Source organism: Oryx dammah, unplaced genomic scaffold (genome assembly GCF_014754425.2).
Source record: "Oryx dammah isolate SB20612 unplaced genomic scaffold, SCBI_Odam_1.1 HiC_scaffold_19, whole genome shotgun sequence".
NCBI classification, from domain to species: Eukaryota; Metazoa; Chordata; class Mammalia; order Artiodactyla; family Bovidae; genus Oryx; species Oryx dammah.
This window is the reverse complement of record NW_024070203.1, coordinates 5,660,990-5,685,133: the sequence shown is the minus strand read 5'-3', so window position 1 is coordinate 5,685,133 and position 24,144 is coordinate 5,660,990. Positions and strand designations below refer to the sequence as shown.

The 24,144-nt window shown below is 36.2% G+C and overlaps 1 protein-coding gene across 1 annotated transcript in view; it reads left to right on the top strand.

The window, feature by feature from the left end:
• Nucleotides 1-24,144, top strand: part of ADGRB3 (adhesion G protein-coupled receptor B3) — an 880,035-nt gene that overhangs the window by 318,265 nt on the left and 537,626 nt on the right. The window contains exons 4-5 of the mRNA XM_040261415.1: nucleotides 17,475-17,585; nucleotides 23,373-23,534. Coding sequence (XP_040117349.1) covers nucleotides 17,475-17,585; nucleotides 23,373-23,534 — 273 coding nt within the window. The remainder of the gene's footprint in view (nucleotides 1-17,474; nucleotides 17,586-23,372; nucleotides 23,535-24,144) is intronic.

Genomic DNA, 24,144 nt, shown 5'->3' with positions numbered 1-24,144 from the left:
GGAATGGGTGGAATGTCTCAAGGAGAGAATGTTGAGGGGAAGACAGCTTTAGAGGATGAAGATTCACTAAGGCAATGAAGGAAACAGAAAGCAGTCAAGAGGAGGAAGAAAATCAAATCGTCAGCTTTGCAAACCAAGGGGGATGAACATTTTAGGAAAAGTTGTGGGATGGGGCCGGGTGGGAGGATGTCAAATGCTGGAGGAATTAAGATGAATGTGACGGTTTCTGAGGCAACTGCCTTTCCAGAGAGCCGTTTCATTCAGGGAAGGAGGGTTGAAGTCAGATTGCCTGACATTATTGGACGAGGAGAGAGTGAGGAATCAGAGGACACTCTTTTGAAAGGTTTATGTAAGTAGGAGAGAGAATTCTTCAGAGACTGATATGGAAAGTAATATGGTTTGCACTTAACTTTAATAGTCAGAAATCAGGATTCAGTTTTCTCAGAGGAGGCTCTTAAGGGATACAGAGAGGCTGGGATGCAAGCAGAGGGCAGCTTGCAGCACCTTCAAACCTCCCCACCAGATATGGACAGAAACCAAGAAAAGGGGAAGTTAGCTTGAGAGAGAATTGCTGAGTATGCTCAGCTAAAGGGCTGGTCCTTGTATGGAAAGGGAACAGAGTTCCAAGTAAGCTGAGTGAGAAAGACCCATATTAGACATGCATTGGTAAAATTTCAGAACTCCAATGATAAAAGGAAAAATCCCCAAAGAAACTTCCACAAAGAAAAGCAGATTCTCTTGTATGTGTCCGACTCCTTGCGACCCCATGGAGCCCACCAGGCTCCTCTGTCCATGGAATTCTCCACGTGAGAGTCCTGGAGTGGGTAGCCATTTTACCAGCAGACATCTCACAGCCAACGATGGATATCATCAACGATGGTTATCATCAGTGTTCACTGAGGAAAAGAGATTCTCAACCTCAGGAATTCCCTGGCGTTCCAGTGGTTAGGATTCAGCGCTTTCACTGCCAGGGTCCAGGTTCAATCCCTGCCTCAGAAACTAAGATGAAAATCCCTGACCTTAAGTTTCTAGTTCTAGTAAAACCAGCATTCAAATGTGACAGCCAGATGGGTCAATGTTAGACCATTCTCTGTTAAAGGATGTACTTGAGCATAATTAAGCAAATCTAAGACAGGAGATCAACAAAGAAACTGATACTTAGCATTAGATTAAGTTGAGACTAATAGTCAAGTCTAATTATTGAAGAATGATGTACAATAATTTGGAAATGAATATGGAAAATAATGATACATGAGTATCAAGACACAGGAGCATGGATGATACATTGAAATTCTTGTCTTGATTTGGGAATGAGTACAAACACTAATTAACTATAGATATTGATAGATTCAAAGCTTTATTTAAGTGCATGTGATAAAATTGGTGAACACCAATAATTTAAGGATATCTAAATTACAAATATTACAGTGAAAATTGCTATCAATCCAAAAAAATTAAATAGGGGAAAAATGAAAAAACAAAAAAAAAAGATATGCTAAAGAAAAATCTTAAGATATAAGAAATAAGTCCAGTATTATGATACATATGATAAATTAAGGTGATTTTGTTTCCTACTAAAAGGAAGAGGATCAATGTGATTTTTAAAATACAGCTATACATGTTTTATATACGACATATACTTAAAGCAAAATGATACTGAAGAGTAGAAAACATATGGAAAAAGATGTAGCAGACAAAGGTGTTAACAAAGCAGCAATAACAGTATTAATATCAAGGAAAATTGGACAAGGAAAAGCGCTACTCAGGTTGAAGAGAGATGTATGTTGAAAGATAGTAGACCAGAAAACATCTAACATTTTCCCTCCCTGCACTATTAGTAGTGAAGTATATTTGGGAGGGGAGGTGACATCAAACCTGTGTCTGTGGCTCCTTCCTCTGAGAGCAAACCTTTGCTGGCTGCATAAATGTAAATATATGACCATGTGAAAATAGGCATGCTATAATGAAACTATATTTATGTCTTCTTGGGTAATTTACAAAAAATAAAAGCATTTAAGAGGTATAATATGACAATAGTAAATGGAATAAGGAAGCAAGCATTTTCTCACAGTGCACATAGAGACTAGATCCATGTAGAAGAAAATCAATTAAAATTGAAAGGAAAGAAAGCTCTAAGGTAATAGAAGAGAAGCCGATGAGACCACAGCATGATTTTGGACATAGTAAGCTGGCTTTTGTGTCAAGTTTTCATCTCAGTGATCTCTTAATCATCTTCCATCAAATGATACGGATGAGATTTTACTTAAATTCCCTTTATCTGAAGCAGTTTATGAATGAAAGAATGATATTAATCGTTATGAATCTAATGTATGTTGACCACTTATAATGAAGCTGTCCAAGGACTGGCTAATAAATTTAATGTTTATGTAAGATTTATACGCCTTGCATATCAGACTAGGAATAACTATAAATTTTTCTCTCACAAAAACAAATTATTGTCTATTCAGTTCATGGCTGTATCACCAGTGTCTGGAGTCCTGACTGGAATATAATAAGTGCTAATTTAATGTTTATTAAATGAATGGAATGTATTAATGCTCAGAAACCTTTGAAAACATATTGTCTTCTAAAAAAAAAAAATCCCAATGAGGATGCTGGCTACAGCTTTCCAAACTCCATAATCTGAAGCCTCACATGCAAAGTAAACCTTGCTTTAGTGCTCAGACATGCACCCAGGGAGAAAGGAGAAGCCCCAGTAAGACTGTGGGAAGGGTGAAGTCACGTTTCCAGTCAAACCCCATATGCACCAGAGACACTTGGAGGGCTCAACAAACCCTTGTATGCACCAGGACCCAGGGACCCCACAAGAGACTGAGCCAGACCTGCCTTTGAATGTCTCCTGTGGAGGCACAGGTTAGCAGTGGCCCGCCCCGGGGACGGGGACTCTGGCTGCAAAAGACCTGGGAGGTGTGGTGTGCAGCCTGAGTCCCTTGGAGGACATTAGCCCCACTTTAGAGTGACCAAGCAGACAGCCCAGAAACTGGAGAACAATTATACCAGAAAAGTTCTCACACTGTTGTGAAAGTTCTAGGGCCCACAACAGATTTCCCAACCTGGGGATCCGGCAAAGGAACTGAGAACCACCAGGGACTTTGACTTTGAAGCCCAGTGGGATTTGATTACAGAACTCCTGCAGGACTGCTGGTGCTGCTGCTAAGTCGCATTAGTCATGTCCGACTGTGTGACCCCATAGACAGCAGCCCAACAGGCTCCTCCGTCCATGGGATTCTCCAGGCGAGAGTACTGCAGTGGGTTGCCATTGCCTTCTCTGCCTGCAGGACTGGGGAAGCGGAATCTTGGAGGGCAAAAACAAAACCTTGTGTGCACCAGGACCCAGGAGAAAGGAGCAGTGACCCCACAAGAAACTGAGCCAGACTTGCTTGTGAGCATCCAGGAGTGTGCGGCGGAGGTGTGGGTCAACAGTGGGCTGCTGTGGGGTCAGGGGCACTTAATACAACAGTCCTGGTGCAAGTCCTTTTGAAGGAGCTGCCATTACCACCATTACCCCTACCATAGTTCAGCCTGAGGCCAAACTACAGGGAGGGAACACAGCCCCACCCATCAACAGAAAATTGGATTAAAGATTTACTGAGCATGGCCTTGCCCATCAGAGCAAGACCCAGATTCCCCCACAGCCAGTACCTCCCATCAGGAAGCTTCCACAAGTCTCTGACACTTATCCATTAAAGGGCAGACAGAATGGAAACCACAGTTACAGGAAATTAACCAAACTGATCACTTGGCTCACAGCCTTGTCTAACTCAATGTAACTATGAGCCTCACTGTATAAGGCTACCCAAGATGGACGGGTGATGGTGGAGAGTTCTGACAAAATGTGGTCCACTGGAGAAGGGAATGGCAAACCATTTAAGTATTCTTGCTTTGAGAACACCGTGGACAGTATGAAAAGGCAAAAAGTTGTCAAATGGAAAGATGAACTCCCCAGGACAGTAGGTCCCCAATATACTGCTGGAGAAGAGTGGAGAAATAGCACCAGAAAGAAGAGGCTGAGCCAAAGCAAGAACAGAGCCCAGTTGTGGATGTGACTGAAGATGGAAGTAAAGTCTGATGCTGTAAAGAACAATATTGCGTAAGAACCTGAAATGTTAGGTCCGTGAGTCAAGGTAAGTTGGAGGTGGTCAAACAGGAGATGGAAAGAGTGAACATCGACACTTTAGGAATCAGTGAACTAAAATGGAGTGGAATGGGCGAATTTAACTCAGATGACCATTATATCTACTACTGTGGGCAAGAAGCCCTTAGAAGAAATGGAGTAGCCATCATAGTCAACACAAGAGTCTGAAATGCAGTACTTTGGTGCTATCTCCAAAACAACAGAATAATCTCTGTTTGATTCCAAAGGAAACCATTCAGTAACACAGTAATCCAAGCCTATGCCCCAAATACTAATGCTGAAGAAGCTGAAGTTGAAAGGTTCTATGAAGAACTAGAAGACCTTCTAGAACTAACACCAATACAGATGTCCTGTTCATCCTAGGAGACTGGAGTGCACAAGTAGGAAGTCAAGAGATACCTGGAGAAACTAGCAAGTTTGAGCTTGGAGTACACAATGAAGCAGGGCAAAGGCTAACAGAGTTTTGCCAAGAGAACACACTGCGCATAGCAAACACCTCTTCCAACAACACGAGGCGAGTCTACACATGGACATGACCAGATGGTCAGTACCAAAATCAGGTTGATTATATTATTTGCAGCCAAAGATGGAGAAGCTCTATACAGTCAGCAAAAACAAGACTGGAAGCTGATTGGGCTCAGATCATGAACTCCTCATTGCAAAATTCAGACTTAAGTGAAGAAATTAGGAGAAACCACTGGACCAATTCAGGTATGACCTAAATCAAATCCCTTAATGATTATACAGTGGAAGTGAGAAATAGATTCAAGGGATTAGATCGGATAGACAGAGTGTTTGAAGAACTATGGACAGAGGTTTGTGGCATTGTACAGGAGGCAGTGATCAAGCCCATCCATAAAAAAAAGAAAGGCAAAAGGGCAAAATGGTTGTCTGAGGAGGCCTTACAAATAGCTGTGAAAAGAAAAGAAGTGAAAGGCAAAGGAGAAAAGGAACTATATACCCATTTGAATGCAGATTTCCAAAAAATAGCAAGGAGAGAGAAGAAAACCTTCCTCAGTGATCAATGCAAAGAAATAGAGGAAAACAATAGAATGGGAAAGACTAGAGATCTCTTCAAGAAAATTAGAGATACCAAGAGAACATTTCATGTAAAAATGAGCACAATAAAGTACAGAAATGGTGTGGACCTAACAGAAGCAGAAGATATTAAGAAGAGGTGCTAAGAATATACAGAAGAACTATAGAAAAAAGATCTTCATGACCCAGATAACCATGATGGTGTGATCACTCACCTAGAGCCAGACATCTTTGCAAAGTCAAGTGGGCCTTAGGAAGCATCACTATGAACAAAACTAGTGGAGGTGATGGAATTCCAGTTGAGCTATTTCAAATCCTAAAAGATGATGGTGTGAAAGTGCTGCACTCTAATATGCCAGCAAATTTGGAAAACTCAACAGTGGTCACGGGACTAGAAAAGGTCAGTTTTCATTCCAATCACAAAGAAAGGCAATGCCAAAGATTGCTCAAACTACCGCACAATTGCACTCATCTCACATGCTAGTAAAGTAATGCTCAAAATTCTCCAAGTCAGGCTTCAGAAATACATGAACCATGAAATTCCAGATGTTCAAGCTGGATTTAGAAAAGGCAGAGGAACCAGAAATCAAATTGCCAACATCCGCTGGATCATGGAAAAAGCAAGAGAGTTCCAAAGAAACATCTATTTCTGATTTGTTGGCTATGCCAAAGCCTTTGACTGTATGGATCACAATAAACTGTGGAAAATTCTGAAGGAGCTAGAATACCAGATCACCTGCCCTGCCTCTTGAGAAATCTGTATGCAGATCAAGAAGTAGCAGTTAGAACTGGACATGAAACAACAGACAGGTTCCAAATCAGGAAAGGAGTATGTCAAGGCTGTATATTGTCACCCTGCTTATTTAACTTATATGCAGGTTACATCATGAGAAATGCTGGACTGGAAGAAGCGCAGCTGGAATCAAGATTGCTGGGAGAAATACCAATAACCTCACATATGCAGAGGACATCCATTCTTATGGCAGAAAGTGAAGAGGAACTAAAAAGCCTCTTGATGAAAGTGAAAGGGGCAAGTGAAAAAGTTGGCTTAAAACTCAACATTCAGAAAACTAAGATCATGGCATCCAGCCCTATCACTTCATGGCAAATAGATAGGAAACAATGGAAACAGTGACAGACTTTATTTTCTTGGGCTCCAAAATCACTGCAGATGCTGACTGCAGCCATGATATTAAAAGATGCTTGCTTCTTGGAAAAAAATCTATGACCAACCTAGACAGCATATTAAGGAGCAGAGATACTACTTTGCCAACAAAGGTCTGTCTAGTCAAGGCTATGGTTTTTCCAATAGTCCTGTACAGATGTGAGAGTTGGACCATAAAGAAAGCTGAGCATCGAAGAATTGATGCTTTTGAACTGTGGTGTTGGAGAAGACTCTTGAGAGTCCCTAGGTCTGCAAGGAGATCCAGCCAGTCCATCCTAAAGGAAGTCAGTCCTGAATCTTCACTGGAAGAACTGATACTGAAGCTGAAGCTTCAATACTTTGGCCACCTTATGCAAAGAACTGACTAATTAGAAAAGTCCCTGATGTTGGGAAAGATTGAATTCAGGAGAAGAAGGGGACCACAGAGGATGAGATGTTTGAATGGCTTCACTGACTTGATTTAACATGAGTTTCAGCAGATTCTGGGAGATGATGAAGTAGAGAGAAGCCTGATGTCCTGGAGTCCATGGGGTTGCAAATAGATAAGACTGAGCCACTGAATTCATTCACCCAAGGACCTGTTCTGTTTCTGTCCAGGACTTTTTTGCTTCCTTAAAGGAATTTGTTAGAGGCCAGCCAAGAAGTTCAGGCAAACTTTATAGGGGCCCCTGCTGAGGCAGAAGGCGGGGAGAACAAGCAACAGTTTCCTGCTTACTCAGAAGGCAGGTGGGGGAGACAGCTTTTTCCTTATATGGGGTGAGGGAAGGGGTGTATAGAGGAGTCCACCCAGAGAGGGGTTAGGTGCTTTGCCCACCGCTTAGGTGATACTGCATGCAGGGGCATGTGTGGTACCCTGCCTTTGCTTCTGATACCTGGTTTTTGCTCCAGTCTCTTCAAAAGTGGCAGTTGGGTTTTTCCATCTCTTTGTATCTTTTGGGTCCAGAATTTGCCTTAAATGTGCATGCACACAGTTACTTTTAGTCCCATACAGTTTCTTTGTGTTTTGTTACCCAAGAGAGGTGCATCCAGGTGTAAGCATTGCAGCAAAGCATTCCAGGTCCCAGGGGTGTCTCTGTTCCACACTGAGTGACTTGAGAAAAGGTGTAGAAGCAGCTACACCTCCATGTTTTCTGTAGACTCTGGGGCCTGGTTGTTCTGGGCACTCCAGGCAAGCTGGCACAGCCTCTAGGCCTCTGGGTCTGCTGAGAGATGGCCCACAGGTCCATTTACCAACTTCTGACCTGAGAAAATGATGCAGTTTTAGTGCTTCAGAAGACCTCAGAAACCTCTTCCTAGAATGCCCTTTTGCAAGAGGAGGAAGCAGGTTAAGAGAAGCTCAGGTGTGATGCTCAAACAAGCTGCTTCTGCTGGTAGCCCATTCACTTGTCCACTGCGACATTAAGTTGTAGCTTCCATCTGAGTTTCAGTGGTCTTCCTTCTCTGTAGATATATGAAACACTTCTTTGATACTGCAAACTGTTTTTAGTTCTCTTTTTTGAATGCCTTTGGGATTCAATACTAATAAGGACAACCTATGGAAACAATATTAATAACCTCAGACATGCAGATGACACCACCCTTATGGCAGAAAGTGAAGAAGAACTAAAAAGCCTCTTGATGAAAGTGAAAGAGGAGAGTGAAAAAGTTGCTTAAAGCTCAACATTCAGAAAACGAAGATCATGGCATCCTGTCCCATCACTCCATGGGAAATAGATGGGGAAACAGTGGAAACAGTGTCAGACTTTATTTTTTGGGCTCCAAAATCACTGCAGATGGTGACTGCAGCCATGAAATTAAAAGACACTTACTCCTTGTAAGAAAAGTTATGACCAACCTAGATAGCATATTCAAACGCAGAGACATTACTTTGCCTACAAAGGTCCATCTAGTCAAGGCTATGGTTTTTCCAGTAGTCATGTATGGATGTGAGAATTGGACTGTGAAGAAGGCTGAGCGCCGAAGAACTGATGCTTTTGAACTGTGGTGTTGGATAAGACTCTTGAGAGTCCCTTGGACTGCAAGGAGATCCAACCAGTCCATTCTAAAGGAGATCAGTCCTGGGTGTTCTTTGGAAGGAATGATGCTAAAGCTCAAACTCCAGTACTTTGGCCACCTCATGTGAAGAGTTGACTCATTGGAAAAGACTTTGATGCTGGGAGGGATTGGGGGGCAGGAGGAGAAGGGAACGACCGAGGATGAGATGGCTGGATGGCATCATGGACTCGATGGACGCGACTCTGAGTGAACTCTGGGAGTTGGTGATGGACAGGGAGGCCTGGCGTGCTGTGATGCATGGGGTCGCAGAGTCGGACACGACTGAGTGACTGAACTGAACTGAACTGATGGAAACAAGTTTCAATATATGTTAATTGATTATAAGGATAGTTTTTTATCCTAGCAAAATTCTGAAAATATCATTCATATGTGTTCACATATCCCTTAAAAATAAGCTGTGTTAAGGGATTAGTAAAGATAGTATTATAATTATTTTTAGAAATAATTATAAACATTCTATATACATCTTAATCATTTTCATTAAATCAGTTTTGTTATTTCTTTCAGTAACTATGTATAAATAATGCTTTAAACTAAAATATTATGTAATAAAATGTAGAAATATAGCAATAGATAAATGGTAAAATGTGAATGGAGAAGGCAATGGCACCCCACTCCAGTACTCTTGCCTGGAAAATCACATGGACGGAGGAGCCTGGTGGGCTGCAGTCCATGGGGTCGCTAAGAGTCAGGTATGACTGAGCGACTTCACTTTCACTTTTCACTTTCATGCGTTGGAGAAGGAAATGGCAACCCATTCCAGTGTTCTTGCCTGGAGAATCCCAGGGACGGGGGAGCCTGGTAGGCTGCCGTCTATGGGGTCACACAGAGTTGGACACGACTGAAGTGACTTAGCAGTAGCAAAATGTGAATAGAACTATTTACTTAAAAAATAGACCATGTAGGAATAAAATAGATAGGTCAAAAATTGTAAATGTCAGAGGAAATTCTCTTTTCTTACCTCCAGATACAACCTTGAGATCATGTGAATCAAGTGAATGTAATTTAAGTGCAATAAAGATGTTTCTGAATTATCAGTGCTTATAAAAACAAACAAGCAAACAGTCATTTCATGGAATACCCACTATGTATATATGTTCAACTGTTTTGGTCAAGCAACCACTTACCTAATCTTTTAACTTTCAGTTGGAATGTTGAATGCACTAATTATTTTCATGGAGTATCTTATTAAATTATTTCTTTCAGTAAATATGCATAGGGTGGCATTTCTTTCAGTTAAATTATTCTCTGCTCTGCTGTGATAGTGGGCTTCCCTGGTAGCTCAGCAGTAAAGGACTCTCGCACAATGCAGGAGACACAGGAGACTTGGGTTGTATACCTGAGTTGGGAAGATCCCCTGGGGGAGGGAATGACAACCCACTCCAATATTCTTCCTTGGAGAATGCTACGGATAGATGAGCCTGGCAGGCTATAGTCCATAGGGTGGCAAAGAGTCAGACACGACTGAAGCAACTGATCACACATGCACATATACTGTTATAGTAAATGAGACTGAACTTTAGCAAGTTGAAAAGCCCCAAATGGATATGAGCTTTAATTTAAAAATCATAAAGGAATTTTTGTTAAACATTTTAAACAAATGCATAATATATAATATATAGATTATATAATATGTATAATATATATATATGTACACAAAGGTAGCATCTATCAAAAATATTATACTAAAATGTGTGACTTTTGTAAACATAAACTTTTCTATAAAACACTTTTCCTGTAAGCATTTGGGGCATTGAAGTGTACTCTAATTGCCGGTGATTTGGACCCAAAGATGTACTCAGCCTCCAGTAAGCTGGGGCTGGCCAGCATTCTCTGTGTCCTTCTGGTTCTTATCTAATGGGGATACCCCATCTATCTACTCCTCTGTCTTTAGGAGCTGCCAGAAACCTGTCCATCGAACCTGACCCTCTGCCCAATCACAGATGGTTGTATGTGGACAATTGCAGCTGCTCTTCATAGTTATGCAGCCTCTAATTATTTTTCCATACAGTCTGCTCTCCATTCTTCAGTTATCATAATCTACCTAAATGCAAATCAAACCATGATTTCTCACTCATTGCCTCTAAAATCCTGCAAGAGTTTCTCATTTTATTAGATAGAGATACTTTCCAGTGTTCTTCATAAGGCCCAAAAAAGGCTTTCTGTGCACCTGATTCCCTCTATCAGAGAGACTGGCAGAAAGCCAGCCAGCCCTGTTATTGTTAGGAAAATACAGAAATGGTTCATCCAGGGACAGCCCAGTTCACTTTCTTTTCATTCAGATTCCCTAGATCTTATTGGGTCACGTTAGCAATAAGATTCATTTTACAGTGTGAAGGTTTTAGTTCCCTACAAAGGTGCCGAAACTTACAGCATAGCATCTTATTTTGCCACTGCTGTGCTAAAATGTTAAATTAAATTCTGATGCAGATCAACAAGAAGAGATGAATACTACTAGTTTGATATTGGAAGTAGAATTGCTTTTATTATTTATGTGTTTCTATATGTATTTTAAGCCTTACTATGGCTCAGATGGTAAAGAGTCTGCCTGCAGTACAGGAGATCTGGGTTCCATCCCTGGGTCGGGAAGATCCCACTGGAGAAGGAAATGGCAGTCCACTCCAGGATTCTTGCCTGGAAAACCCTGTGGATGGAGGAGCCTGACCGGCTACAGTCAATGGAGGTCACAAAGAGTCAAACACAACTGAGCGACTAACACACACACTATATTTATTTTACTCATCTCCAACAAATAAAGTATTTTTCAAGCAAATAATTACTGATAGTTTATAAAAATTCAACTTATCCCAGAAAGAGATGAGATCATAAAATGCAATTGGATAATATATACTAACTAAATATTAAAAATAATTCTGACATTGATGATTTCTTTTTTTTTTTTTTTGATTTTTTTTTTATGATTTCTTACATGGAATGGTGCACCCAACTTACTAACATTTCCCAGAAGTCAGAGTTAGTATAAAAATAATGATGTACAGGTTTATACCCCAAATGTCCTGGAATCATTCTAGATAAGATGCTTTATAATATAATTTTTGAATACATGTTTGAGAAGAGATTAAAAAATCTATTATTATATGTAATTATTTTTCAAAGCTTGTATTTGGAAATACAATAAATTAGAATATATCATTGTTGTCTAAAAGTATTAATACTAAATATATTTGACAATTGTTTCTGTAAAATAGTTTGGCTTTTGTAATTTAGCAACTTAAAACACCTGATCATTTTTAGTTTTTCTGTGGACATAGTAACAGTATACCCTTTGATTATACTATCTTTTGTCCAATTTAGAAGTGCCGTAAAATCACCCATTTATGTAACAGAGAAATGGCCAATGATGAAAAATATCATTTCCGTGGTAGTATTTTCAAAAGCAAGATTCTATTTTTATAATACACAGCATCTTGGTTCCTATTACCAAGTATCTGATTATGTCAATGAAACCAAGAAGTAATTTGAAGGAAAGGATATCAAGTAATCTTTTAATTTTTAAGAATGGATTGCTCAGATTTCTAGTGTTTCTTAATAGAAACCAAGAAGTAATTTGAAGGAAATGATATCAAGTAATCTTTTAATTTTTAAGAATGGATTGCTCAGATTTCTAGTGTTTCTTAATTTATTTTAAATATTAACATTAATTTTGTGATCCTCTAAAAATGTATTTTATTTAAATATTTCCTGATATTTATTATGCAGTGGTCATTCTTGAATTAATTCTTTGGAAATTGTCATTTGTTCACTTTTTCTATTCCTGTTTGGTTGGGGAAATTAAAGTATTAGTATGTTTAAAACTGGGGCTTCGCCGGTGAAGAATCTCCTGCAGTGTAGGAAAGGCCGGAGACATGGATTCAATCCCTGGCTCAGAAAGATCCCTGGAGGAGGAAGTAGCAATCCACAGGAGTATTCTTACCTGAAAAATCCTATGGTCAGAGGACGCTGACGGGCTACAGTCCAAAGGGCTGCACACAGTAGGACTCGACTGAGTGACTGAACAACAACACTTATAATTAACAGTAAAAGGTTTTTCTTAACCGGTGTCCTTTAGAATTTCAACTAATGATCCCTAATCTTAAAATTCCTTGTTTCCAATGGTTCATGTAAATTCTAGAAATGTCTTTGATGATACAGACTACAAAAGATAATAGTCTTTTCCTCAATCATCTATTTGTTTCCATAAATCACCTGCTTGCACAAGCTCAGCGAATACTTGGTGAGGGCGAGAATACAATTTTTAAGTCTAATCACATTAAATGTTTTTAAAAAAAAATCTCAGAAAACAGAAGGATATTATAATGACTGATAATCTGGCTCCTTGTCACTACCTAGAGAGCTCCAAGCAGTCTTACGCACACAAAATAATTTGCATGAAAAATAACTGTGCCAAATCTATTTCTAATAAGTGTAAAAATAAACAAATTTAATAACATGTAAGTGTAGCTAATTACTTCGATTAAGATAAGTAATTTTATGTACTTGAAAGGCTCAAGCCATGTTTAGTGGCTTTTCTTGGGTGTGAAAGTACTAGAGACTATTTCTTACTTATCTTTGTCATTTTAACACTTAACATAGTAAATAATTGACAAAAATTAAGTGATATTTTAAAACATTAAGCGTTTTTTAGGGCACTGAGATTTAAGTTCTAAATAAAGTAGTATTTTAATTATTTTCATAACCTGAATATATTTATACATTAAAATATATAGTAAATGCTGTTGATAAAAGAAATGTTGACCGTCATAATCATACATACCTAACTTTTAAAGTACTTTATAAGAATTTTATTTTTTACCCATTGAACTGTTCACCAAAGAATATTAAATGATTCTCAGCATCTAAAAATTTGCATTTTGAAGAAGCAATTCATAGAATAAACTTTATTTATAGAGTAAATATTGAACCCTAGCTATGCAAAGCAGGTGGTGATTTTAAATCTCATAAGGTGCACTTCCTTCTCATAGAAGTTTATAATCTAGTTGGGGGAATAAAACACCTAATCTAATAACTGAAAATCCATTATCGACATAAAACAGACAGAAATTAAGGCATACGGAAGCTGATGCTGAGTGGTTGGGTAGTTCATGGCAGTGGTGCCATTGGAGGTGGGACTTGGGGAGGCTTTTTTGCAAGCATGCCTGGAGAAACAGGTGTTTCAGGTAAAGGAAATGAGGAGAAAGGGTGTATTGGCCTGACCATTTCCATGACCAAAAGTCATGCAAGGGGGCTGTAGCATAAAAGTAGAGCATAACTTTGAGAGTTTCTTGAGAAGCAATAGTAAGCTAGAATAGTTTCTGTGGAAAGATGAGGGAAAGCTATCTGATAATGTGAAGTTAATATTTATATTGCAAGCTAGATGGCAATAACAACTGTTATCAAATAATCTGATGTTCTACTTGTCCATTCATTGAATAAACACATGGTAAAATAATGAATTATGTGTGTGTTTTAACTTACTGATGATTTCATTTTATTATAACCCTTGATTTCCAGAAAAAAATTCATAACTGAAAATTGAACACCAAGAGTCAGTTTACGAGTATATTTGTTTCTTAGTCATCTACTTTTAAGTCCTGAGTGGGGGAATAAAAGACATAAAACTATATTTAAAGCAACAAATTTGTATCTAACTTCCAGAAGCTACTGCTTTTTTTCGAAGTGCAGTGAAAGAGTTCGTATGAGAAAATGTGCCTAAACACGGAAGCCATATAAGTTTTATACATGAAGACAGTTGTTTATCTACCCCTTCATTGATAGTATCAGCATAAAGATATAGGAAATATCCCTGTATTTTCATAAGCCATATACCATATGTATATACACAATATTATGCTATACATGACTTCATCTGATTCCATAACTTGCTTTTCATTGCTTTCACCAAAGCAGATCATCTTTTTATTTGGCTATGCTATTTTCTCGTGTAACTAATGTAGTATATGATCTTTGAATCATTTGAATATGAATCAACAATCACGAAGAACTTACTTATTCAAAGTATAACACGCTAAAGGTTTCCCTTCACTCACACTCACCAAGTAAGAGAATAACAGCAAACATAATAGCTTGTTACTTTTAAAGTTTGGATGATTTAATTGGCCTTTACTTTCATAAGAAGTCGAGAAGATAATATCATCTTGAGAGAGAACACCGATATTTGAAAGTATCCCATTGTGAGATATGGATGGAGCCATAACGTTTGTTGTTAAACCTCACCATTGATAATAATACTTAAACAAAGATGTTTATTTTTTTCCAAGCACTCAGCACATAAACATTGGCAAAAGAAAGTCATTTAATTAGATATTTACATATTACATATGTCACTTACAAATTATTAGGGATTATTTTAGGTCTGAAACAGTCAGTCTAGAACATTAAAAAAAAATACCACCATAGTGTTGCTTTTCCATCTGAGAAAAAGAAATTAATGGCCTACATGTCATCTGTCTTATAAGGAATTTGGTTACATCAAGACTTCATAATACTTTTAATTTTTAAAGTAATTTTAGATAAGTTGTTTTGATGGCAATAATAAAAATTTCATTTAAACTTTTGGTTGTATGAAAATTATATAATAAAGCCCATATATGATTGAAGAATTTCTTAAATTCTGTGACCCATGATAAGGCATCAGCACTAATATTTTATAGCATTGGTGATTAATAAGTAGAATTGACTAGATTGAAGAATATAGAAATTTAATTTGTAATATAAATATATTTGGGATAATTCAATCACATTCCAGCTAATAATATGACATATTCACTGAAATAACTGCCTATTTTAAAAAAATAAGTAAACTAATTTTTAAACTTCAGAATTATTAAAAATTGAATATGACACTTTTAAAATGAGCTCAGCAGTGTCAGCCTATATCCTCAGACTCCTAAATTTCAGGATCATTGTCCCTGTACAGTAAACCGTTTTTCCTTAGAAAACAAATTGCAGGCTATTATCATACTGCCACTGAGTTGAAGAATTGCCTTCTCTAAAGCAGGTAATAAAGTTACCTATTAGTTAGGATGTTGTGGGCATGGGATAATTTCTTTTGCTATCCTTTACTTTCCAAGTGCCCAAACTGCCTTAGTTTAGGTGTCAGAGCCTCCAGATTATTTTCGTGAACCTGAGCTCTGATTCAGATGCCCTAAGTGACAGACACACACACATACACAATTTAAATGATAAATTCAAGGGGACAGAAGGTAAAGCATACTGTTAATAAAAATCACTACTAAATTTCCTTTGCTATTTCAGATCCAGAGAAATTTCAGTTATACTTAATATTTTAAAATATTGGGTAGTGCATGAATCTAGATATAAATTTTCAAAGTAGTCACTTTCCAAAATCATTAAATGATATGTGATTAGATGCTTCTTATTAGCAGAATGAAGCATGATTTAGGCAGAACCTACAGTGCACATAAACAAATGAACTGAAAGGTTGTTGGCAGCAATGGGAAACAGTGATGGATTTTGAAAGATTAAACCAACTGACATTCTATGAAAATTTCAATTTCCTGCCTTGGATTCTATCTAAACTGACAAAAACACACATTTAAATTTCTCAAATTTCTCCTGGGATGTTCACTTGTGTAGAGTGTCTGGCAAGGCTTTCTGATAAATCAGTGTGTCAGGTGCCATACTTTTAATATTTATGAGGAAAGCTGCCAGGCTGGACAAAACACGTGCTAATGTTTTCTCCTCACACAAAAGATCAGAGCTGTGCATACAAAAATGCACTGCTTAATTGCACAAAGTTCACTGTAATATTTTAGCAGAAGATTATTTAAAGATGGATGGGAAAAGCCAAAACAATAAGCTGGTAAAATTACCCATTCCTAAATGTTGACATTATTAGTTCTAGCAATATAGCTGCACTGTCATTAGAACATATTTTACCCAATCATCTGTGTCATGTATAAAAGACCTGGTCTTAAAGGCCCAGCAATTTTCTTGTAGCATTGAGCACCACTGACCCTTGGCCCTCTGCAGTGCCCTCCCAACACCTGCACTCCAGTGAGCCAGAACAAAACATGCCATTAATGAGGCTTTATTTTTATTAAAATTATTTTTTGTAGCTCAGCGGTAAAGAATCTGCCTGCCAATGCAGGAGACGCCTGTTCAATCCCTGGATCAGGAAGATCCCCATGGCGGGGGGAAGTAGCAACCCACTCTAGTATTCTTGCCTGGGAATATCCCCTGGAAGGCTACAAAAATTATTTTACGGTAGCAGTGAAAAGTATGGAACTCTTACAGAGTTCTAAGCGTATAGATTAAAAATATATATTATGTGGAATCTATTCTTTTGTTCAGCTTATTTTTTTCTCTCCCCCATCTGTCTCTGAGTTATGCCCAGATTTTTCTTCCTTTCTTAGGAGGTATACATTGAAAGGATTACATGAAAAAACCTGGAGTCATTCTCATTCTTAAACATAACTTTTAAAAGTTCTTAGAAAAGAGGTGAAAAATTATGTGGGGACAAGGCAGGAGAAGATGAAAATTATTTAAGCTACCATTTTCTATAAGCTTTGGAGGACACCAAGGTCAACTTCCTCTTTGGAAAAATAGTTCATCAAGTGAATGTTTGCCTTAGGTGAGCTAGGTTACAGGATTACTCACTCCACAAGAAAGTGCTGAAAAAACCTGTGGGGATGATCACTCTTCGGCAAAGCAGCAACTGCTTTGCAGTCAGGATTCTCTCTCTGAAGAGCAAGTTAGCGCTGTGGTTGTATTTTTTCTGATGCATTGCTTCAAAACATGATCAGACAAGAATACACTACTTCTGTTAATTAAGCTGACTTAAAACCCGATGTTTCATTTCACTGACTGTTATTATTGTCTCTTGAAATCTTGTTCTTGTTTATAGATTTTTTTTGACTGGAGTTTAGAAATATGCCAAGCAGATGAGCCTAGAAAATTTAGAATCATGGAATGAATCAGTAACTTCTAGATCTGTGTAGGAACATATTGCATGAGCCAGTGATGTGATTTGTGAGAAATGTACACACGAGCTTTCATATACCTTTATTCTGTCTTTAGAATTTGGAATGATGGGAGACCATACAATTAAAAGTCAGCGACCTCGATCTGTTCATGAAAAAAGGGTCCCTCAGGAGCAAGCTGATGCTGCTAAATTTATGGCACAAACTGGTAATACGTTAGTTACATTTTTCTATTTATTGTTGTTAATTTAATGAAACCACTGCATGTTTTCATAATCTTTTGCTGCACATTTGTCCGTTTTTGGAGCTGATTTTTTTTTTGAGCCATTTTTTTTTTGGTCACCAGTTAAAGTCCATAAATGAAGTAGCTGTGAATTGACAGTGCACAAAAATGTGTAAGATTTATTTTGCTTTCAGTGTAAGACATTTAGGATTTACATATTATTACTTATGTTAATTAACTAATTAAAATGTATTATGAAACTTTTACAGAAAGTCAACAAAGGTATTTCATCAACAAATGATTATTTTGACTTTTCAGAAATTAAAATTTGAAGTAGGACTTTAGATGATGAAATTTAATGTTTAATATGTTTAATTTTTTTTAAATGTCTTGCATCATCTAACTATTAATTGATTGTTAAAATGTATAGCAATTAGAAATTTTTTTAGAATTTAATATTTTTAATTTGAAGAGTTTTCTTATATGAGCTAAATAATAAAAAGTTGACAGTCTTTATTCATAGCTGTAAAACACTCCTAATAATTTAATATCAATAAAAATAACTTTTTGGTTTATAACATTTTAATTTTAAATAAATTAGATTATTCTTAAATACATCCCCCCCCCAAATATAGATATATTCCTCTTTCGGCTCAGCATAATAAGTGGGCTATAGTTCCATCTCTTTGTTCTGCATGTAGAATGTTCTTAGATGAAAATATGATTAAACTGTATTGTGGCCATTTTCAGCCATCACTTTTATTTTAGGAAATTGCAAACTAACGGTTTTATCTATGTCTTCACAAAGTCTTATATGTCCCAATCTAGATGATGTGTTTTACCATTATTACAGAAGTTTCACGTACGTGATCAACTTTTAATATAACATTCAGACAAATTTTGATGAAATTCTCTTGAAAAATGAATGTTTCTTTTAGTTCATATATTCTTCAGATAACATTTATTCAGAACACTAGATTTTTATCTACAACTTAAAAATGCAAATGTTCTTAATGAATTGTGCTCTTGGTAATGGGTTAGAAGTTGTAGACTTGAATATATTAGTGGCAAATAGGTCAATGAATTCTCAGAACAGGAAGAACATTTAGAATAAATTCTACAATTAAGAACATATTTTTAGCTTTTTAAAACTACATGTTACAGCCAAATCCAGAAATGAAGAAAGCTTGCTTATCTGGATTGCTTTTTGTGCAGCTTCTTGTTTAAGAAAAGCTTATTTATATTTTTACTGTTTGATGTGCAAAAGCAAAAGTGCATGACTAGGTTTGGGCAAATTTTCAAATTTCTAAATGTATTTTTCTCCCTTACAGGGATCAAAAATTCAACTACTGACCAGAGATTAGGGAGTTTTTATCTCTAAATAAAGCATAGACCATGGGCTGACTACTCAGCCTTCTTAGATTAGAGGTGTCTTGACTTTTTGCAAAGGAAGTGGCAGACACTGGCTTATTAAAATTCCTAAAACTAGGGTCACTTATTAATAAAATGATGAACCACAGTTTTAATTTTCCAAGAATGTAGTAGGAGCTTTTATATAAACTCAATTTTTGGATTTGCCTGACACATACCAAGAGAATTCAGAGTTTTAAGCCAAAAACCTTTTTGCAAAGTCAAATCACAAGGAACATTATGTTTTCTCAGTGATTTATTACTAATTTCTGTTTTAATTTACTCATTATTTTCCAAGAATAGTTTTGTATCTACTATATAGTAACACATGATTTGGTAAAATAGATGAAATGCTTATTAAATAGATCCATGAAGAGCTTTAAAACTGTTTCTCCATGCTGTGAACAATAAGTTGTAAATGTCAATGAACTTCAGAATTAAACTTCTGAAAATATTGATGGAACACTTGAATTGGTAACTAGTATATATTTATTATTTCATTTTAATCCAAAGATAAGCAATTATAAATACAGGTGTAAGATTGATTTTAAATTTAAATTACTATAATACTGATAAAAGACTAGAAAACTGCATTATTAGTTTTAAAAATGCATAATTTGACATTCACAGTTGTAAAGCTAAAAGGAGAGGGTTTTTTTCCCTTATATATTTTTTGAGTTATACTTTCTCTAGATGTTTAGGTATTTGGAATAAATACAGCTGAGTATCACACAATAAAATTTTATGAAAGTTAACTTTTATTTATAAAACATCTATTTTACCATATAAAACTTTTCTATTTATAAAACAAAATAAATGAGTGTTACATATAAACAATGATAAGCATTTGCTAACATTAATTTAAAAACAATAATAAAATAGATGTAAAACTGAATAATAAAATACAATATATTTGTATATTAGTCCTGAGGGAAAACAAAGCAGCAGCTATCAGACCTTAAAATTTAAGACTTCCTTTCAAAATGAGTAACCTGGCCTCTTCAACCAGTATGATCACTCAGCCCTTTTATGAAATAATAATTAAGTGGCAATGTTTTTAGAAGAGTAATATTTAGTAAGGTTGCATTACTTTATCAAAATAACTTGATCATTTTAGTCAGTTAGGTAATTGAAATACGTTAGTTTCAGCATACATGTACAATGTTCGAATGAAATGAAATGCTGTGATAAGATATATAGACATCTAAATTAAATGCCAACAAAATGGCTTAAGCCATTTTAATTATACTCACTGATGCTTTTTTAACATCATAGTTATAAAATGATCTTATAAAAATGTTTAGGAAATTAGGTTTTTATTCCAGTGGAGAAAATAGCATACACTAATATGTAGCATGTTATTTAAAACAGAAAAATACAATTGTAAATATATTTCTAATTTCATAATTTTTACATATTAGCAACATTTTATATTAATATGCTTTTTATAGCTTAAAACACACTCTCATACATTATCTCATTTAATTCTCACAAATAGGTTTTGAGATAGATGTATTACTCATCTGACTGAGAGATTCAGAGAAATAAAGTAACTTCCTCCAGGTCTCAGAGCTAATATGCATTAGATTTCCATCAAACACAGGTCTTCTGACACTACTTGCAGTGCTTTTCTAGCTTCCCTACATGTTTTGTGTCAAAATAAAGAGCCATAAAAGTTCCGTAGATACTGAATCCTTCTACGTGATGTGTAATATGCCTTCAGTTACAAGTTAAGGAACCAAATCCTAGTAGTTTGTGCTATCTCCAAAGACACATAGATTAAAAAGAGTATACATTGTGTTATACTTTACTGTTTTAATATTGGTGATTTTTTTATGAAATAATTTTGCTGGAAAGTATTTCTCACAAAGCCCCAAGGTCCCTGACTAAAACAGCCTTCATGCCTTTCTGAGATGAGGCCATCGCAGAATGGAAAGTATAACTAGTGCATGGAAGTGTTACTTGAAATTATAGATGGAGATATAACAAGGGCATTTTTATAGGTTGACCACTATTTTAATGGCAAGGTTTGATTAGTAATTTGAAAGCCCATATATATGTTATTCATTTATTTATTTTGGTTTCGAGTAACGAAAGGAACCATCAGTTTGAAAGAGTGAACTAGCCATTTCTGAAGAATAATTATCAGTCCCTCCAACCTAGGCATCACTGTCTAGCTTGTTCAACAACACTGTAGCTTCTTACATACAGAGGCAACCTGAATTTTCAAATATTTGTACAAAAATGCACTTAAAAGTAGTTTGTGATCCTGATTCATTGCTCACTTTAATTAAAACATTTTTTCCTGCCGTCAAAACAATGCAATGCTTTTGTGGAAAAATAGAACTAATTATATTCATAACTTTTATCATTGACTTATTATAGAATTCACAATGTTCAAAGTTTTCTGGCTGTAATTAATAATATTCAACTGTGATATTTCTACTTCACTTAGTCTTATCATAAACACCGGTTCAACTATCACAAGAAAAAAAATTTCATTATATTTTCCCCAAATTTAAGTTTAAATCTTTATGACTATATATATATATTGCATGTATATATACATGTATAGATATTTTTAACCATTGTTATATTATTTGGTTTCTAAAATAATGATTTTCAACCTTGATAGAGTATTCTTTAATGTAAATGCATAAACTATTAGTCATAGCTTTAAATATTATTCAAATGTCATTCAATAACATTTTTATGGACTAGTAATATATAAATTGGTAGAGGCAAAAAATACTGGAATAATCAAGGGTGATGATTAGAGAATGACCAAACAAACATTGATCACAACACTGAAAAGATGTCCTACTTAACATAAAATGTCATCCCAGTTACCACTGTACTCTATGACATACATCCAGTTATAAATGCGTTCTATTATTTATACTTCTGGGTACATAATGCAGACCAATATAAGAACAAATGTTTCTACTGCATACTCAAAGTGTGGTTGGTGGACCCATGCTTGTCTGTGACCTAACTGTCCTGGGCCTTGAGATAAGACGCTTACAACAGAATGTAACTTGAACTACTTTATCAAATGCATGTTTTATTTCAGCTGATTCTCGTTTTCTTGGAAAAAATAACTTCTCAGTGAAGAAATCAGAACATTGAGTTACATTCTGATCCAATCTCCTTCTGTCCTAGAGTCCCCGCCTGTGGATCAGCTGCCTTGAGTTACACTCCAAGTCATTTCTAAGTCATTTACTAACCTTTTCACAGAAGGTGGACAAATGGATTATCACGTTCTATCCTTTGAATTCTATTCCCAAGGCAAATTTTAAACAAAACCTATAAAATATAAATTGCTCCTTGGTTTATATAATCAGTGATACAAAGCTTTCAGAAACACTTCACCAAATGATGGAAAAGTACTTTTCAACAAAGTCTAAATTTAACTAGTATCTTCCAGTAGGTAAATGGCCCGACTTTGTATTTGGAGAAAAGCAACTACAACTTTTCCAATCAGTTTTCAAAAATCTATTCTGAACACCATGACCAGATTATAATTATCAATAGGAGCGCTTGAGACTGTCTTAGAAATTCTTGATTTTACATCTCCTTGGGACGTGACTTTGGATAATAATAGAATGGAGACATAGTTTCAGGGTAATGCCTACTCCAAGAAAATTAATGAATTCAGACATTCAATGACTTTTTAAAAAACCCTAGTTTTTAGTAAAAATTAGTTCTAGGTTAAATTAATAGAAATCATAGAGGAATTTTCCTTTATTTCAATTAAAATTCATTTTGAGGAAAATTGTGAGCAGAACATTTTAAAACAAATTATCATAAATGAATAACTGTTATAGGATGAGAAACTAGAACTAGGAATAAATTATAAATAAGTGTCAGTGTTCAACACAATAAAAATTAGATATGCCCAAACTCTAATTCAACATTAGAAAGGAGATTATGCAACAAAGAATTGGGGAAGGATGCATCAAAATATGCCTGCTCACCAAAGCCAGAGTAAGTTCAGCCATGCATTTTGCTTTCTCTTCCCAGCAAGTGCAGAGCCTTAGACTGGTTTGAAAAGAGTCGCTCCAACAATCATTCATTCCTTGTTGAAAACCACTGACTGGTCCATTCATAGCATCCATGGCCCAGTGGATTTGTGAAGCAGAGTCTTGCTAACAAGGTTATAGCTAACGTAAACCTTGCATCAGTGTAATAATATCTCTGTTTACATTTCTGTTTCTCTGAAATGTTTTTGTATGGCTTTGATGTACTGTCATGGTTTTACATTGAAATTATTCTTGCATGTCATAATGTCACTTTGGTATAATGCTTACTAGATGAATATTCAAGACGGTATTTCATGTTTGTTTGTTGTCTTGCTCACAGGTGAATCTGGCGTGGAAGAGTGGTCCCAGTGGAGCACATGCTCAGTTACTTGTGGTCAGGGGTCGCAGGTGCGAACCAGAGCTTGTGTATCACCTTACGGGACACACTGCAGCGGCCCATTAAGAGAATCAAGGGTTTGCAATAACACTGCCCTCTGTCCAGGTAGTGTTAGCAGCAACTACAACTGTGGATGTTATTGAATTGTGTCATGCTACGCATTTGGAACAATATGTTATTTTCATATGAACTGGGTATAGACATTTTAATAAGAGTGAATAAGTGTAATTTGTTTTCAGCTGTGAAATGTTATTATGTATGTGCTTCTTTCTGCTTTCAGAGCAGTCAAGCAATTATATAAGTGACTCCCTACCCACTTGAAACCATAAGCTTGATATTTCTGTATCTGTTTCTCATGGTATTTAAGGTTCAAAATCTTATTTTAAAAGGTGAAAACATCCAATTGAATGTTGGATGAACAGTGAAATTTACCAGCATCCTGGAATGTGGTCAGTAGGCACTGTTTAGGCAGTGATTAATACAACCTTTAAGGCAGTCAGCTATTTTCATACCACTTATTTAACCCCATCAGGAAAAAAGTGCCCCTGACCAAAGGACTTTCTGTTAGTTTGTTTCATTCAAGTGACTGCTCTCATCAAAGCCATCCTCTGCTTTGTAAACCTAAAGTCACTAATGGAAAAAGATGGTCTTCTTTATAGCATAATAGCTTACCCACTTAGGATCTGATTTTTCCATGTTGCTTCATTTTTTTTGT